The following is a 19,779-nucleotide window of genomic DNA, read 5'->3' as shown; positions in this document are numbered from 1 at the left end:
ACATGACTATATTATAAATTAGAATATTATCAGCAAATTTTACCATAAGAAAAATAACAAAGCCATTTAATAATTAAGGGATTTCTAATTGCAACACTAATTAATAATAGTATGTCAATGGCAACCTTTTTTTTTTTAAATGAAATCTTTATGTGTGTGTTCATTGTGTGTGTTTTCTACAGTAAGGCCTGCGCACTCAGACCTGTCTTGACCCCTTCCCATCACTGTCCAGTGTTCAGGAGACAGATGCCTCATCGATCAATGCCAGCCGTAGGGCCCGCAATAATCCCCTACTGTGGCCTCACACAACGCACACACACACACACACACACACTCAGGCACACACACAACAGGGTCTATGAATTGATGGATCCATCTGAGGGTAGAAGGGCAGATCAAACAGCGCTGGGAAGGACTCTACTCCAAAACACAAAAGATGAAGGCTTGACAAGAAGGTGGACAAGGTTCATCTTCTCTTTAACCCCCCCTCCCATCAACTCAACCCACTCAACACACACACACACACACACACACACAGCACTCATTGCATTCTCTCAGACTTTCAATTCAATCACTAGATGCAACTTGGCCTTAGATCATGCACTGAATGAGCTCACTTACCCACCAATTTTGGAAAACCGTTGGGCACTCTAAATGAATGGGAACTATTACATCGGGGTACACACGTATGCACACACACTCACACACACAGTCACATTCACACACACACACACACTACAAAAAAAGCTGAATTGTCTTGTTTTCCTCAGCCATCAGTTATGAGCCTGAATATTGCATAATGACGAAACTGCAAGCGACATTAAGCAAAATCAGTAGCTGGGAATGTGTTTGCGTGAGGACTGACTGAGAAGAAAAGGAAATGACACAGTTGTCTGCAGATGCACAAAGCACAGACACACACAAACACACAAACTCAAAAACCTACAGCACTACCAAAGAAACTGTCCAGACCTGATGCGTGGGAACAAATAATGCCAATTTTTAATTTTTATTTTTTTTTGCATGACTCTAAATATCTAAAATATACATGATTTTGCGCACATTTGTTCATCCTGCATCATTAATGACAAACAAACAAATAAATTCTCCACTTGCTTTTTTTTTGTTTTTTTTTTAAAAGGTTACTGCCTGCATTTAAATTTGCCCGGTGTGCACACATTTCCATAAACTCATGCATTGTGCATGTTGATGTATAACACACAAAAAAAGGAAAAAAAAAAAAAAAAAATCTCTGAATGGTCTGTTAAATTATACATTTTCGAGCTGAGTGGCCCCGGCGCGTATGCATGTGTGTGTGTGCTCGTGCGCTGCTTGTAAATAAATGATAGGGTCATACCTGTGAGCCACTACACTGAGCGAGTGGTCAGGCAAACAAAAGCAAGAGCCGTCCGCTAAGTACAAACAACTGCGAAACACATCAAAAAGCAATCATGCACGTGGCCTTTTCTTGGTCCGATTATTCTCCACAATTTTCTCTCGTGCCCTGATTCTTTCTTTGACATTGTGTGGCAGTGGCAGGGGGCACTGATGTGAAAATCTTAAAAGGATTAGGCGGGTTGGTGTTGCCAGCCAATTGGTGCTTGTCAATCTCGGAGGCCCCTGTGCGTTCCCTCTTTTACTTGCTCCAAGCCCCCTTTCTCTCTATCGGTCAGACTTAATGTCTGAAGCTTAAATGGACACACTAGCCTATCCCCTCGGTGTGACAGAGTGACAGGTGGCAGATCGAGACGCGAGGACAGAGAGCGGAGACAAAGTCGGCAAGGAGCAGGCGGCTGGAGGCTGAGACAGGAAGGGGAACGAGCCGTGTAGGCAGGGATTAGGAAACAAATAAGAGCGGAGTGACAGGAATGTGGAAGCCAAGTCATATGGATACATTTGGCTACTGTCATACTGCTGTCACGTCCCATGTTGTGCCCCGGTGTCATTTCATCTCATTCCCCTCCTCGGCTCTCCTTCGGGAGCATCGTTAGCCTTCGAATGTGCGCTTCTGCGATAGCACGTGATTGTGAGTTGTCCAAAAGACCGAGGACTCACAACACCTTTATTTTATTTGCAGAAACTGGGACAAGGAAAGCAAAAGAGGAAAAAAAAAAGAGCCTCTGCATGATAAACAGAAACAGAAGAATATGCTAATATATTGCAGCAGTAAGTTGTGGTGCACACATTGCATGGGGTTAGGACCTAGTTAAGCAGTTGGGGTTTTATGGGCAACGGCTGGGCATCGATCCAAACCTATCTAATGTTTCTTTAAAGAGAGGGAAAGACAGAGAGGGGCATAGGAAGCGAAAGGGGAGAGAAACTACTGACTCCACAGAAGAAGACTGTGCCTCGGATAATAGTTATTATGGGACTTGGGAGTGTCAGACTATTCTTCAGCCTCTTTACATGGGTCATTTCTTAACAGCACTGGCAACCAGCCCAGCCACAGACGCACAATAGAGCCATTCCTCGGTCATTATGAGCACAACGCAGCACAATGGTAAACACAGACACACATTCACACACATCAGCCCAGTGTCTTCTAATAGTCGATGGGGAAGCGCTGGCGGGCCACTCCCCCCTCGTTTCTGCTCACTGCTGTAAACACGGGAGATGTCCAGCCAGGACAATGCTGACACGTCACCCACCTGGTCCCCCGTGAGATGACAGGCGGCGAGGTTCTGCTCCTCGAACGACGGCGCGGAGCGGACGTACTTGAGCCAGCTGTTGCTGGCGGCGTCCGGGCCTGTGTCCAGGGCGAACTTCACGTTGCCCATGTCGTCTACCACCTGTTGGAGAGCAACAGGTTAGACAGGTAGTGGAAAAAAGAACAAACAGCAACATGCTTTTGACTGATTCTGATGTCACCAAAATACTATTTTAATTTTTGTGCAGGGAACGCATCAGGGTGCGAGACCCGGCCGATGTCGGTAAGCTTTCGAGACACACAGCCACCGTGTTAGCGGGTGTCAGGGCCACCGAACCCTGTCAATCCCGACAACGAGAACAGGAAAGAGGGAAAGCAGGAGGGAGTGGACGAACTGTGCCTTCTTTCACTTGTCTAAAGACTTTCTCTGGCACATATTGATCACCCTTTGTAACCCCTGCAGCCCCCACGACTCCCGAGAGCGGGTCTCATGTTACCCGCTTTCACAGAGAATGAGGGAGGACAGGGGTGGCGGCGAAGGAAGGAGGAAGAAGGAGGAGCAGGGGAACAGAAGAGGTGCTCAATGTGAGGTGAAACATGAGGGGGAAAACCGGGAGGGAGCCACGACGCTTTATGTTTTTTTTTTTTTTTAAGAAGAGACGGGGACTTCTTTCTTTACTGAACTGTAAACTATTTTGTAAAGTTAGTTTGAGTCCTAACGCATTTGTCAAAGGAATGAGACATGAGACAAGTATTAGTGCATTTGTCAAACACAAGGCCAGAATATGTCGCCTTCTACAATTAGCTCCTTTGTGTGCGTGTGTGTGGTGGTGGTGCTGGGGAATCTGGGGGTGTCTAAAAACCCCCAAAGCTCAACCTCTCCACCAAGCCGGGGCAGAAGCTCTGATTTCGCCTCGGTGCTCCGTGTGATACTGAGCCTGTGTGAATCCTCCAGGGATAACTGGCAACTCCTCTAATTACATCTACCAATCAGCCCGGCCCGAGCTCAGCGCTGACCCCTAGCTTGACTCCCCGCGCTCCTAATCACAGTCAAATGTCCTGCTGAAGGAAACCGAGGTGTGATGGAGAAGAACCAACAAATCGTCTGACGTTTTTAGATGTGCAAAGTTCGTGAACTTCTCGAACAGGCCGCTTTTTCTCAAAGGCATGTTCGTGTTTTCTCCCCCCCCCCCCCCCCTGCCCCCGGCTCGTAAAAGTGTGAATGGCCGTGTTCTTGTTGTCTGAGCGAGCGCGTGCAAGAAGGTGTATTTTTGTGGGTGGGGGTGCAGGTGCCAAGTTTGTTGAGTAAATATGTAAGAGGTCTGGACGGAGGTGTGGAAGAACTGCCACGCGTTTGTTTGTGCGAACACGGCTTTTTGGGAGCGCGGGCCGAGGCGGCGGCGACGCCGCGCTACTTTTTGAGCCGAGGTGTGAGCTTCGCGTCGCGCGCCTTTTTCTGGAACAACAATGCAAGTGAGTGCTGAATAGGATTTACCAAAACCTTAGCCTCTGCTCAAAAGCATGTTCTGAAATAAAAACTGTGACTGCTGCTTATGTAAATGTTGCCGGTCGTGAGAATGGGGAAGGAGACTGTTCTGTTTATGCATTTCCTATAATTCAGAGGGAAATATTCTGATACTTTTCACTAAATAATAATAACAATAAAAAAAGATTCCCGTCAATTTTTCACGTGTGCAGCCACCGTCTCTTCTGCTCCCAGTTTACAGCTCAAACTCTCGGCTTGATGGAGTCCAGGCTTTTATTTTATGTGTGAAAACAGTCACTGAAAACTAACCAGGCGTACCCCCTCGACACACACACACACACACACACACACACACACACACACACCTTCTCCTCCACCCCGTGTCTCTCCTGCAGCCGACGGAGTCAGAGTGCACTTGTCATGGGGTTGCTGTGGAGGTGCAACAGGTATTTTAAGTGTTTTATGAACACATGGAGCAAAGCTGGGATCCAGGTGGAGTTGCTCTCCTCTGTGTACCCACACACACATATATGAATACGTTCATGCCTACATATTGGGGCATAGCACAATTCATACTCTCCCTTTCCCCCATTCCTCACCCCTCATTCTCTTATACACACACTCGAGGGTCTGATCATGGATTTAATGAGCAGCAGACCCGTGTGTGTGTGTGTGTGTGTTGTGCATTTTCTCTATGTGTGTGTGCGTGCGTTGTCTGGGAGGCCTGCTAACACCCTGTCTCGGGGCGGAAGGCTGATTTATAAGGCTTCAAATGAGGGGCAACAGAGAAGGAGAGCCAGAACAAGCTTGCGGCTGATTGTTTGTTTATTTACCTTTACCTTTCTTTTTCGTTCCCTCCACCTACCTCCATCCACATGTGACAAGGAGGAGGAGAAGAGGGAGGAGGGGGGGGGGGAGGAGGAGGAGGAGGAGGAGGAGGACCTGGCTGGAAATCATCAGCTCCATGTGTGAAAGAGTTTCAACAAAACAAAGAAAACAAAGCAACCGAAGGCAAACTTTGCTACTCAGAGCGTTCTCCCTCCTCTCTTAAAAGAAAGTGACCGTGAGATCAAAGATACTGTTTTTTTCTATCTTGCGCCAACTCCACGCTGATTAAGAAAAAAATCGCCTCGTATCCAGCCATTAATCTAATCTGGAAGTTTGCTCATTTCCACTTGCACCCTCCAAGACATTTCACTGATCTCCTTCATTCTCCGTTCTCTTCCACTGCGGTCAGGTCACAGTAGGACAACACTATCACACAATGCAATCTATATTTGCCGAACGCTGATCACTGATCAGAGTGTAATTAAACTTTTAAGTTCAACTGCAGATCTGAGACGAGTGGAGTTTTAAACAGGCTAGTCAAACTTATTTGGAGACGAAAACAATAAAGCTGTTATCCCACTGTAATCATTTATCAGTCTAAAGAATGATTTCCTGGTTCGGCTTTGAACCACCAAACTAGCCTGAGCACACAGTGTGACACTGCGTAATGAGACATGTCCGAGACGAGCGCTTTTAGTTTTTGGCGCGGCTAAACTGTTTGACAGTTTCATTAATGTAATTATAACTCACGCATGCGCGCGCTACCGAACAAGGACCAGAGGAGTATCAATCCAAGGTGAGCGCAGACTAAATAACAAGCACTTATTCACTTCTGCAAAACTTTAAAAATAATTTCCATCGCAGAAGTTGACCTATAGTTTGACTTGATTAAACGGGAATCGAAAAAAAAAAAACGACTCCCTTGACAGCATGCACGCAAGGTGTGCGCGCACGCACATACCGTCACAATGAGACCTCACAGAAAGAGAAGCAGCTCTAAGTGGACAGGATGCAGAGCAAACTCCACGGGAAGCTCTGATAAGAGCACGACACTTATATCGCTCCTCACAACACAAAGGGGAACCTTTGACAGCTAGGAACCTTTAATGGCTGTCTCGGCATGCCTTCTCCTGCGCCAGTTATATCTGACGGATGTGTGTGGCGCACTGGGCTGAATTAGTAGAGGAAAGTTGCCTGTAAGGGTAGACGTTGGTGACAAGGTACATATTATTTTCTGTTTGACGGAGGGCAGAAAATGGAAATGGCAGCTCGGAGCGCGGTGGTGATTGTGATTTTGATGTGAGATGGAGATAGAAGCCGACTTACAGCATGTGAGACGTAACTGCCAGGTTATTGTGTGTCTCCGAGGGAATATTTTTATGAGGTGTGATCATAGTGCTTTGTTGCGCTGCCCTGGTTTCCAATGTGTGAACACACCCTAGTTTGCATGCATTTGTATACATGTCTGGTAGAGAACAAAGCAGGCTGTGTCATTTCAAAACTGAGAAAATGCCGTAAGTTCGCTCGAATTCGATGCTTTCAGAAAACAGATAATATTACATGCCTCAGGAAATCTGCGGTTTGTCGTGATATCCGCTCATCCACGCGTGAGAAAGTCGATAAAACGTTTTGGAGATGCGTGCATGCAAGCCTCTAGTTCTTTTTCAGCACAGAATTCTGTGCACTGGAGGTTTTTCTGCACGCGGAAAACAGGAAAGCAGCACTATAAACACGCAAAGAGGAGCCTGCCCTGGTTCACCTACTCATATCCTGGGGAAGTTGCAGAGAAGTGAAAAAAAAAGGAAAAAAAAAGAGGCCGTTTGTAGAGTAGGAAGAGAAAAGAAGGGGAGGCAGATTGCCTTTCAGTATTGATCCTGCTTTTCATCTTTCTAGACGAAGCATATGTGGAAACGCAGCACACACGGAACCGATGCAGATAAAGAATAAAAAATGAGTTGCAGGATTGGGTGCACTTCTCCTTGGTGCAGGTAGGGGGCAGCCTGGTATGAAAACTGTCCAGGTAGGAGAGCACACAAGTGGAAACGAAAACTGCCCTCCTTCTCTGCAGCTGCACATGCATGCACATATATAAACCCAAGGCCGAGGCGGTTGGAGATGATGTAAAAATGATAGAGAGAGCGAGGAGAACACGAGCACACAAACGTAAATGCTGTGTTTCACCCGGACGAGGGGGACAATCACAGAAACGGAGCGGTGACAGTGACAGATTGAGTGGCTGTGAAGTGGTCTGAGGAGCTGGTCGTTAGGAGTGTTACAAATTAAGGTGCTGGACGACTAACAAGAAATAAAGAAGTGTGTGTTAAGAGTGTGTATCCTTTCTGGAAATAGGTCTGTTTCCAGTTGGGAGGCCCCCTTAAACATGAGGGCGCACACACTCACACACACACTCACACACAGGCTAATAAAGCGGCTGACGGAGTACAGACCACGACAGCGTCCGATGTGTTTGTGCTCGTTCATATGTGTGTGTGATGGATAGGGGCCTGCAGAGAAGACCCTACCCTGCCACATCACTCAACGGCCCTAAATGAGTGTGTGTCTGTCCACATTTGTGGGAGGGGTGGACAGGCACACAAGGGGTCCTGCCACTTCTCTTGTAAAGAAAAAGACAGCATAAAAGAGCTTATTCATATATATTTTTTTATCAATCACAAACAAAGGAAGAAGAAATAAACTGATGAAGGTATGTAAATTAGATAGAAAATGTGTGTGGGTACATGCAAATGTAGAAAGAAGAAGGGTGAACTGTGGGCTGACATAAAGAAAATACAAAATTGAGTTCCAGAAATTGCCAAATTGATGCTTTTGAACGTATAAAACATGTGTTGTAGTTGTAATTAATAAAATAATAAAAGAACGAAATAGTCATCCGGATAAAATTTGTGCACAAATCATAATGATGATGAGGTCACCCCCCCCCCTCAAAAAAGGCAAAATTCAGCATTGAAATCACACGTATATAAAATGAAATTTTATTTCTGCAATCTCAACAAATATTCTATACTTTCACAAACCCTGAATTTCTCATCCTGATGATTTATACGGGATTAAACGTGACGTACAACGAGCAGCTTTGAAACCATCTCTCAACATCTTTTCCCGAAATTCAAAATCTAGCTCAGCCTGATTGCATCCCATAGAAAAAAAAAAAAAAAAGCTTAAAAAAGACATGCAAGAACATTACACTACACTACACACACACACACACACACACACACACACACACTGTTTCACTAAAAATGCTAAATTGATGTGGGAGAAACCACACACCAGAACAGATGTAGGGGAGTCGATATGTTATTTCTTTTGATAAGGCTTCAGTCCATTTCGGTTAATTCAAAATCTGATTTTCACCCCCGTGTCACATTTATCAACCGGGGGCAATTTGCTTTTTGTTCAGCGTCGCTCTGACGGTGACTGTATTTGTCAAGAATGATTCAATCGTTCGTTTTTTTTTCTCTCTCTCTCTTTAAGAATTTATTTTCTCAATTTTTTCCCCCCCAGTGTATTCTATGCATACAGAGAAAGGCACCAAATCAGACCTAACAGTTACACGAAGAAGCCTGAAGTTTATTCATGCGGCTAAGTACGCTAAGCTAATGAGTAATGGCTCTTTAAACAGTGCCAGTGTGACAAAAGGTACTTTTTTTTTTTTTTTCTTCTTGGCTCAGGATAATCTTTAACTAATACACGCACGCTTAATAATACATTTAAATTGCTGAATTTTGGAAAATATGCAGAAGCCAAACGTCAGTGGTCGTGCTCCATCGGGAGGAGCCTCGCTGTGAGTACTGGACCTTTAAAAATAGAGTGAACGTGCATGCGTGTAAGTCCTATGACTGACGCTGGTAATAGTACACCTGTGTAGCCATGTCTGGCGGCCTAATGACAGCTAAAAAGGAAACAGGCTGTAAATCCACACACACACACACGCACACACACACACGCACACGGGCACAACACACACACATTTTATTGAGGTAGGAGCCCTTGTGTTGGGTATCACATATTTACTGTTGGTCTCTGTCAAAGGCGCAGGTGAACAGTGCCACAGTAAAAAAAAAAAAAAAAGAAAAATAAGCATGTGTCTGCATTTTTGCTGTATCACCAGTAAAATACACGTATGCAAGGTGTTGGCCGTGTGTTTGTAGCATGTGTGTGTGTGAAGGTGAGTGAAGGCGTGTTAAATGTGACCCATTTTATCTGGCCGGGGCAGCCATCGACATAATTAAAAACTAGGCAGGCAGGCCAGGGAGGGCCTGGGGCCTTGTAAAAGCCATCTGGGTTGTAGTGTGAGTGTGCGCGCGCCCGTGTGTGTCTACATGCACTGCGAGTGTCAGAATGTGGCCCCCGCTCACTAATGACCCAACTTGCTTCCATTAAATCAACGTCTCTGCAGCCGCCGTCGCGCAGCTATCACTTTGCGGTGCGGGCGCGCATGTGCCGCGCCGAAAAACACGCATGTGAAAAGTTCCAGCGTCTTTCTCCCACACTCGCCCCCAAAATCGCGGCGCAGTCAAATCTCATTTAGTCTGAATAATCTTCACTTTTTTTCACTTTAAGTGAATGAGAGCTGAATTCGCTCTGGTCCCCCGTTCATGCCGACGTCTGGGGCTGGATGTGGAACCATTTAACTTCATAAGGCTTGAATTTGGTGGAGACGACGACAAAAGAGTAAATCCAAAAATGTCCGTCCTGACGTCTTTATAATAAACCCCAGACAATGTAATGACATTAAAAAGTATTGCTTCATTTTACACATTGCTGATGGATTAATATGTATTAGTTTGGGAACAGGTTAGAGTTCATCCCTCTAAGTGTTGTACTTCCGTTTCTTTATTTTTTCACTATTAGCTTGCCAGTTGCTAAATATCTCATCCACACACTTGTTCGTGTTTTTAAAATCCACCAATAAACATTCGTTTAATTTTGCTCAGGCAGTAAATTTCATCATAAAGGGGAGAGGAGCTTTTCATCCGCGCTGCCTCGGCGATTGCATGTCTGCAGCCGCTCCGCGTTATTTTTAGCATCACGCCACCGGGTCCACCTCCGCACCCCTGCAGCTCATCTGAATGAGCAGGTTGCCGTGTGCAGGGTTGCCGGGTTAGGGTAACTTAAAACAGGAAGTGTGCACACTTTAAAAGAAGACAGGCAGCGGGTTCTCAGGCTGGACCTTGTTAATGAAATGGCTTTGTGTTATTTACAGCCCCTTGTTAAAAGGCTGGATGAGTGTGTGGAGCTGTGCGCGCGCGTGCGTGCACGTGTGCTCAAACGTGTGTCACGTTATCTGCGTGCGCCGTGTGCATGCGCAGGTGTCTGCCCCTCCCTCCCCGTGTGCACGTGTGCGTTGTGTATGTGTGACATGCAGAGTGTGCAACTGTGTGACCACATCATGCTACGTCTGCTTCGCTGTTGCCCAGCTTTTACAGGCGGGCCTTTATGATATGTATTTAGGGCAATTAGTGAGCAGATATATTGGCTCATTATAACGAAGCAGGTGCAGTGTAAATGGCGAAATATACCAACAGTACATTAGGGTCACACACTCTGTCGGTGGCGTTTGAAGGATAACAGGCAGACTTATGTGTGTGACAAACAGGGGCACACACTGAATCAGTCAGAGCCAGACGAAGGGAACATGTTTTGATTTTTTTTTTTTTCTTTCTTCATGCTGGTCTCTCTGAAACAGACCCGTACAACCAATGAAGAGCCTTTTCCACACTTGGAAATCAGCTAAACAAGCGTAAAGTGAGTAAAGTAACTGAACATTAATGAAGACGGAGGTAAAGTTGGCAAAATATGTGTTTATTGGTTGGAAGGAAGGCACATTTAGGGACGCGGTTGGCGAGTGGCTACTGAGGCCGAGCTTACACACATAAAGATATACAAACACACATTTACACAATACATATATACAGAACTACTAGATTCTTATTCACTCGACGTGACATCAGAGCGAGGGGCGTGAAATAAACGTGACTACCTGGAGTCTATCAGCGATCGCGGTGTTCCCCTTCTTCCCCAAGATCTCAAATGGCAGGGCCTTAAATCAAAATTTCCTGAGCTCGAGCAAAGCGGCTAAATCAGTCAAATCTTACGCACCCGTGCCAAGAATAATGACAAATAATAATGAGGCGAGGAAGCTCGCATTCAACACCGACACGACTTGACCTCCACTCTATGGACTGACATCGGAAGTGAAACACAAAACCGTACAATTCCTGGAACTGTGCAAACACAAATAAGGAAGTGGCGTTCGGGACAAATTTGTGGAGCACGTAGCACTATCAATTATTTATTAACACCCAAATAAAGGAATACTTCCGAGGTAGGCTCTGGAAAGATGTGAGGCGGAGGACATGGTAGTGATGACAACTTTTAACAGGGCGCAACATTTACTTCCAAAGTACAACGGAGGATGAGGGACAGAAACACACTGATGCAGCGGTTCATTCATAATCACATTTTCTAGTGATCCAAACCAGACTATTCCAATATGAGTTGAAAGGGAATTTTCCACTATGTATGTCAGCAGTATGTCCACTACCTCATTCCTGGAATCTCAGAGAAGCAGCCTGACACAAAGCAGAAGATGTCACATCTGTCTCCGAGCCATCTTCTTTAAGTTTGTGTCTGGTGGAAGGCATTTCTTTCCCGCATTGTTTAAAAGTTCTACACGTCGTCCCTGTGCACGCCGTGATCAATCAATGCGACAGAGCGCTGCGACAAGGTGAAATGTCATCGTCATCACCAGCAGCCCCCCTGGTTTTCTGCAGGAGGCCATTGGAGCACAGGTTGACAAAACTGCAATGTGCAGGAAATTGGTGGCCAGCGCAGCATGTGGCAAAACCCCTGTGTGGCTGCAGATCTACAACGTCTTGGAATATTGGAACCATCTGAGGACAACTTTTTGTTTACCACAACAACCGCAAGACTCCACTTTCTCCTCTCCCCCTCCTCCCCCTCCTCCTCTCCAATACTGCTCGACCTAGGATTTAGTCCAGATTAGCTTTAGACTGACTCAACAGTTTTATCCTTTTAGGCAAAGACTTCTTGAGAAAAACAATAAGGTAATACAAGCAGAATATATCTCACTATCACAATGTATCACTATATTACATATGCAACATATGCAACCAAAGTCATTCACAACCAAACTGTCAGATCTTATAATTTATAATCATGCATTTAGTGTGAAATCAATAAAGAAAAACTTCCTTGTGGTGACTAAAACGTTCTAAAGCAGCACCACACTGCACCGTAAATGTGACACTGTGACTCCTTCATCCATGCATTGTAGAAAGTTGGTCTACTTCTGCAGTAAAAGATTTTTAAACTGCTCGCAACCATGGCGGCAAAACACAAAAATGAACGGTGACTATTTTCTGCAGGGAGCAAAACTCAAGCAAGTACAGGCAACCAGTTAAATAGTTCTAACTCACTACTGAGGTGGCTTCCATACAAAAAAAGAAAAAAGAAAATAAATAAATCTGATGCTTTGACTTTTTTAAAGTGTGGTGCTCGAATATTTCATAAAATCTATTTAAAAAAAATGCAAACAGCATCAGTCAAACAGAGATTGCAAAGATAAAGCTAGATATTTCCATAAGTAATAATAACAAATGAATGTGTTAATAACGTATGCGTTTTATAATAGTTTATAATAACAGTACATTAGTTATTACACAATAAGAAGAAAAAAAAAGAAAAAATATAATAAAATGATTGATTTAGAATTACGAGTGCAAGGAAACTGTGGCCACTTTCATCCATTTCCTTTTTTAATGTACTTAAAGTCCACCCTCATCTCCTTTTTGTTAATAATAAAAGTAAAGAACACTGTATGGCAGTTGCGAGGGGAGGAGGCCCTGTCCAGGAAAATTAGCTGTTGCCATAGAGGCAGAAATGACGCCGCGAGACATGTGACTCTCCTCATAGAGGATTAGACGAATATCTGGCTATTCTCAACGCTACCACAGATTACTTCACATGTGACTCCTCGTCTGTGTGGCTGCTGAGCCCACGTCTGTATCTGAGCGCGTGTCGTGACCCGACGCTAGACTTCCATGTCCCGCTACGCACATGCGGAGCCCAGCGCTCTCCTCGTCTCCCCTACCAGGGGCTGAGACTAGCCAGGACAGGAGGGCCAATAAAGCTTTCTCTCTCTCTGAGTGCTGGGCCCGCTGGCAAGACACAGAGGAAAAGACCCATTTCACTGTTGTGTAAACCATTGTTTCATTTCCACACGTCTCTTTCCCTCTTTCTGCTCTGATATTTCACAGGGTTTTTGGCTCCCGTTCAAGTGTGAACACAATACAGCTATTGAGATCATGCTTCGCACCTCCTGGCCTGCGCCGAGTCCTGCGCTAGCGTTAGCGCCCGCAGCTACCACCTCACGCTCAAGTGCACACAACTACCTCTTTCTCTTCTTCCCCTGTGGTTAATTTTTATTCTGATGCAGGATACGGCGCAGACAGACAGACAGACAGACAGACTCGCTGCACTCACCCTCCCGCCTCCCACCCCCCCCCAAATCCCATCATCTTAACCTTCACCCTAACTCTGACTCTGCAGGGCCCCAGCGTGCAGGTAATGGATCCTGCCTCACCACCTCCACCAAGAGGCCCATATATCTGACTTTTAATTAAGATCGCTCATCCCTTCTCTTGAGGAAGAGGGAAACGGAAGAACGGACAGCGGGTAGCGTTTCACGTGAGTGTTGCAGAAGAGCCCTGCGGCCATCTGGTTCGTGTTAGACACAATATTGAGAGTGTGTCTGTGGCGGAGTCCCGGCTGATGGTTATCAATCTGCCCATTGATGTGTGACGGGATGCGCGCAGAAGCTAACGGCTAAATACGCACAATACGGCGACTTGGACTCATACAGGGCTTCCTATCTCCCGTAACTTTGACGTCACCGCGGGGACAAATTACAACGAAATTAACAGTCAGCTCAGTTATTTGATTGATTGGAGATTTTGTGGGTTTACTGCTTCCTGACAGTTTATAGAGCAATATAGGAAAAAGAAAATATGTAACCACTAACTTAGATAACTGACATCCACAAACAAACACAGTACGTGTGGGCACATAAAAAGTAATAAACAATCACTCGAGGCAATAAGCACCTACTGAGAAAGGGTTTGATTTGTGTAGAAAGAACAAAACGGGAGGAGATGAGGAGACAGAGAGAGATAAATGAGGAGGAGGAGCAGCTGTTGACACAAGCCTTCTCCTCTGTGTCAGATAAGAGATAACTGGGCCGCCTGTGTTTAGACACACCATTAGTAGTGTCATCAATCATGGACACATGGAGTGAGGAGATGGGGGGAGGATTACTGGGAGGGCGACGCGACATATTGCTCTATTACCGCTTCAAGGATGTCAGACTACATGCTTTTCTTCAGAGCTCATCACACACACACTCAGTGCGACCTGCACATCACACAACCAGCCAGTGTGGCGCGGAGGCCCACACGTGGGGTACGTATACATACACTGCAGGGTGTTTATATGCGCTATATCATTCAGCATTATGTATTATTAATTTCAGCACAGGATTAAATGACACGAGCTAGAGAATGCACTCTCACACACGGTGTTTGGCACGGTACCGAGGGGTCATGAAGGACAGAGAGAGGGCACGGACCCAACTTCTAACTCCCAACTGGAAACTTCTCATTAAACCTTAAACGGCCCACGGCGTCCAAGTCGCCATTAAAATCACACCAGCAAATAACAACGACTTTCAAACTATCCTCTGACTAATAAGGCTGTCGGTACAAGTTACTTGTGGCATTGTAAAGAGCAAAAAAAAAAAAAAAAAAAACTTTTTGGAGTGGTCCTGGGCTCCCCATGGCCACATTAAAATCTAAGGCATAATTTGGCCATTCACTAACAACTCTCAGAGAATGCTTCCCTAAAGGAACACAATCAGGCATAATTGGCCAATCAGCAGTGGGAGCAAACAGAACGATATACCTCACACAGTGAGGCTATCGGATAGAGTCATGTGGACAAGACCTCAAACACAAAAGTAAAGAGGAAAAGGACCTGACACATTATTCCTGTTATTCTCCTGAGTATAAATATTAAAGACTGGCTGATGACACAAGCTCTGTATTGTGTCCTCAAAGGATCTTTATGTACGGATGTGTCGTTTTTACCTAAGATACAGAATAGGAACGGTAAAATTCATTGCTTTGAGGGTGTGAAAGTTAAATTAAATTTTAAACTTATACAAATGTTATATTTATAAATGCACAGATGTGAAGAGGTGATGCTGTCAGAAATGCAACGGTTAGTTCGCATTTATAGATTAACTTCATGTGTTTGCAGGTAGCTCAGACTGAGCCTCTTGCCACAGTTCTTCTGAGGATCGTAACTGGTGAAAAATTCGTTCGATCACCTTAATTTTTTTTAAGTTTCTATTTCCACTAAAACTGATGGAACCGCAATTACAAAACCGTAATTTAAAAAACAAATTGTTTCATATTACCAATTTTGATGATTTTCGAGTTTCATGTTCGGTGTTATTCAATTAGAAGATTTTATATGTGTCCTTCCTGACAAAAGTAAATTTGAAGATGGAAATCTTTCACCCAACAACAGGGGAATTAATAAAACTGATGCCAGTTGACAGAAGCGGCTCCGTGAGCCCGTTTGAGCATGATATATAACACTGCCGACACTTAAAGTGCAGCAGGTCATCTCTCTCAGCACTTAGATGTCATTATCTACTATTGACTGCGTATCGATCACTTCAGCCAAAAGGCGTCAATACAGAGCATAACAAACTTAATTTGATAGACTGCGCAGAGTCAATAGAAAGTATTTTAATTCCATCACGTCAAAGACCAGGGGGCTTTCACCCTGCACAGGCCCCGCAACTGTACACACATTTTCTATTCGCACTGGTTCAGATACTCGCAGGCATCACGAACCTTTAGCATGGACGTATTCTGTGACCACAGTAAAAGGAACAGAATGGATTTTCATTTGTCTCTCCTAATGTGGGCTTGAGCTTGTTAGTTGCACTAATTACTCCAATTTGGATCTTTTTAGCCCGAGGGGCGTATTCACTGTGACCTCCCCGCGTGCTGGAGCTCAGTGGTCCTGGGGGGTATTTAGGAGGTAAACATGTTGACTGCACCTCCACCCCTCCGCACCGCCATCCATTTACTTCCCCACACGTGCAATTAACGAGCCACTGGCTAATTTGGGGTTGGTGCAGATATGCAAATGGTGGGCAAACAAAAGGAGCGGATGACGGATGGCGAGAAAGAGGGCTTGGGAAGGGTCCGTGCAGGACACTTAGCGGCGTGACACTAATTAAAAAGCCGTGGCGCTGAGCGCGCGAAGGTAACTCATTAGCCGCAACCTGCTCCTGCGCCGCTGAGCGCTGATGCTAGGTAGCTGTGAGAGAAGGAAAGACACATAAAGAAAAAAAAAACAGCGAGAGAATGATGGACGTCGGCATTGTGCTACGCCGAGGTGTCCACGTGGGCATATAAGCCCAGCCAAATGAGCTTGGGTGCATTAGCCTTCCTGTGCTATTGCCCATTAGTTTAGTGCAGGGGGTTACAAGCTGAAGAAAGGTTACCATAAGCATGGCAATTAGGGCTATAATAGGATAAACAACAACCCGGCCGATGGAGGGAATGAAGCAGAACACAGTGCAGGGAATGATTACAGAGGCCGAGCGTGTGGAGGTGGGTGACTTTAGCTATATTGATCTGTTGCACTGTGGTGGAGGAAGCCGAAAGTGGCGCCCGCTGAGCATGCATGGCTCCTCCACTCGGCGGAGACAATGCCATCAGCGTCCACATGAAAACACGAGCCCAGACAGACTTGCACGGGCCCCCATTCTCTCCAACACACTGCACAAGTCCGTGATCTGTGCGTGTACAGCACCTGACGCGGCCCGCGCGAGCGACCCCGCTCCGCCAGCGGTGCGTTTTTTTTTTTTCTCCTCCGGCGTTTCATTTCATCACAGCGTGAACCGTCACGCTCGTTCCCCCGCTGGTCTTTATAAAAACCATCTCTTAACATTTACCTCATCGTTTAGCGACAAAACCCTGCCACAAATACCATTTTCATAGAGGAGGACCAGGAGGAGGAGAGACGAAAGAAAAACAAGAAGCGAGCGCTGTGGGATCAATGGTGCAAAAAATTGTTTTTATCGAATGCTGCGTGGCTCACATTTCCTGCAGACACAGATAAGAGAATGGGAGCGAGCGGGGCCTTCGGTGTGCGTGCACCAACGTGTGTGTGTGTGTGTGCGCGTAGCGGGCTGAGTGAGGGAAAGAAACTAAGGGGAGGGGGCAAGAAAATAAATGAGATTATTGATGTTACATGTCAAATATAATTGCTGAGATTTGAGCAAAGAGGAGGAGAGGGTAGGCCGATGGGCTCGCTGATCCGTGGAATGCTTCATTCGGGGAGAAAGGCCAACAAGTCGCAGAGTTTGGATTGCGACCTCAGGTGCGAGCACACGCGCTTGTGCGCGGCGCTGTAGGGGAACGAGATCGTTTAGCCTCGAAACTGAACAGTTAACTTTTAAACTCCGCCGGCCCCGCACGTCATAATCCCAAAACAAGGTGTCAAGAGTTTCAGTCTGTCAGCTGTAATACGTCCTGACGTTCGTCTGAGCATGTTTCCCCTGATTTTTGGAAAGAGCCTCCATATTAAATTCAGTGATGCCTTCAACAGGCTTGCAACATTCAGGTTTTAATTTCCCTGCAGAGTAAGCTTTAATGAGAGAAGAGCTGAATGATAACTTGGGTATACTTACACCCAAGAGCCTCGGGGTAGAACAGAATCTGTACACAGTATGAGCTAAGAAAATAAAAATCATCGTACAGAATGGGGCAATATTTTACCTCGGTGCGGGTCAGAATTTCAGCTTTCAAGGCTGAGTGAACTATTTGAATTTAGAACCTATAAATTCAGCCTCTACAGTTGGGAATAAAAAAAAAAAAAAAGCAAAAAACTTCTGAATTACATGGAAAGAAATGTCTACAGCAAAGTTTTAAATAAAAGTAAAGATAAACAGATGAACAGATATGTGTGCATGTGAGCATGTGTATGTTTTGGATCGAATTTAATGACACAGTTCCACAGCTGGTGGCTGCGGTCCCAAAGAGAGAGATGTTCAGAAACTGCATGAAATTAGAGATCAAGGCCAAATGGACATCTGGCCTGTGCGTGTGTGTGTGTGTATGTGTGTGAGTGTATGTATGTGTGTGTGTGTGTGCCAACTCACAAAGACACATTCAGAGGTCTTATGGCTCCAGAGAGATCTGGGCTTCACGATGGAGTCAGAAATCTCATCTTATTCACAAAGCAAACATTCCAACTTTGCAGTGCTTTTCAACACTTTCCACTAATTCTGCTCATTTCCAGAGTGCATCGTCTTCATAAGTAAACTTTTTTTTCTCTCTCTCCCTCCCTCTCTGCAGGAAAATCTCAAATCCGGACTTGTCCCTCTTGAAAAGGTAACATTTTCCAGCTCAGTGGCCAAGGTGAATAATGTCATTATTTAAATGTCAAGTGTCAGGATCAACCTGAGGAGAATTTCCTTCCTTTTAACGGAGCGCCGTTGTTTGTGGCAACAGATGGAATATCACAAAGAGACAACAGAGGGGCAGGGGGCTGTACCTGTGATGGTTTAAAAACAATGTAAGCAGGATGAATAAATGCATGCGCACATAAACCGTTGGTGAGGATTTGTGAAAAGAAGACAAATCTACAAACGTCCCGTGGTACGATGTTAGAAATAAAGGTGGATCACGCAGCACGAATCAAACAAATAGTCAAATATTTTTCTGGATTATTATTAATTTACATTTCTATTGTAGTTGTTTTTATTTATTAATTAATTATGTGAGGCGGGGGTCTTCAGGACCCCCAAACTGATAGAAAGATAGTGTTCTATATTAAACTTGGTCTAGTACTATTTATAAATATACAGAAATTTAAATAAAAAAAAATAAAAAAATAAAAAATATATATAGATATATACATATAAATATATACATATAAAATGTCTAATCAACCAAAGATTGTGCAACCCCCCTGCAGTACCTCCATGGACCTCCTAGGGGTCACGGACCCCTGTTGAAGACCTATGATGTAAGGGAAGTATAGTGGCATTTTAATGGTTTTGCCCTCCTCACCAATCCACCATTTAAAAATTAATATTTAAGAAGCAGGTTGGTTTTACGGTAATTTTAAGTAATCGTTCGGTCTTAAGTACAGTTAGAATTACTGAAAGGAAACGTAAGGAAAATGCACATACGCTGCTGACTGTGTAGGAATATTGTTGGTTAATCTACATGAATTTTAATATTCAAAATATCCAACAATGATTTAAATAAGCATGTCATGAGTGCACGCGAAGACGTTAGCTGGATGCGTAGCCGTTTCGTCCTTTGGCCTCTGCAATCACGTTAGTGAACGTGTGTCTGTCTCAGCCGCCGTGTCAATGCCCACCAGTGTTTTTGTGTCCCTCGGGAGGCCCATTGTGTCCATCCCCACTTAAAACAAGGCCAATTTGCAATAGGATCCAAACGGTGGTCATGTCCCCGCTGCCAAGTCTCTCATATTTTCAAGCTGACCGTTTTATGGCGAGGTCTGTAAAGTCCTGGCCCTGGGTTCACGCCACATCCGTAAATACTCGGCTCATGGTGAAACAGGGCACAAGGGTCAGGGCGGACAGCGGGGAGCTGAGGAGAACATCATCAGACCAAATGGCTCAGTTAGATTTATATGTTTGTTGTATCGCTGACTTAGCATC

The 19,779-nt window shown here is 45.0% G+C and overlaps 1 protein-coding gene across 3 annotated transcripts in view; it reads right to left on the bottom strand.

Moving 5' to 3' along the window:
* Positions 1-19,779, bottom strand: part of prdm16 (PR domain containing 16) — a 173,258-nt gene that overhangs the window by 22,261 nt on the left and 131,218 nt on the right. For all 3 annotated transcript variants that reach the window (XM_047579019.1, XM_047579035.1, XM_047579026.1), the window contains exon 4: positions 2,649-2,789. In XM_047579019.1, coding sequence (XP_047434975.1) covers positions 2,649-2,789 — 141 coding nt within the window. The remainder of the gene's footprint in view (positions 1-2,648; positions 2,790-19,779) is intronic.

The sequence above is a fragment of the Mugil cephalus genome, chromosome 1 (assembly GCF_022458985.1).
Source record: "Mugil cephalus isolate CIBA_MC_2020 chromosome 1, CIBA_Mcephalus_1.1, whole genome shotgun sequence".
NCBI classification, from domain to species: domain Eukaryota; kingdom Metazoa; phylum Chordata; class Actinopteri; order Mugiliformes; family Mugilidae; genus Mugil; species Mugil cephalus.
The sequence above is the reverse complement of the archived record's forward strand: the minus strand, read 5'-3'. Positions and strand labels throughout refer to the sequence as shown.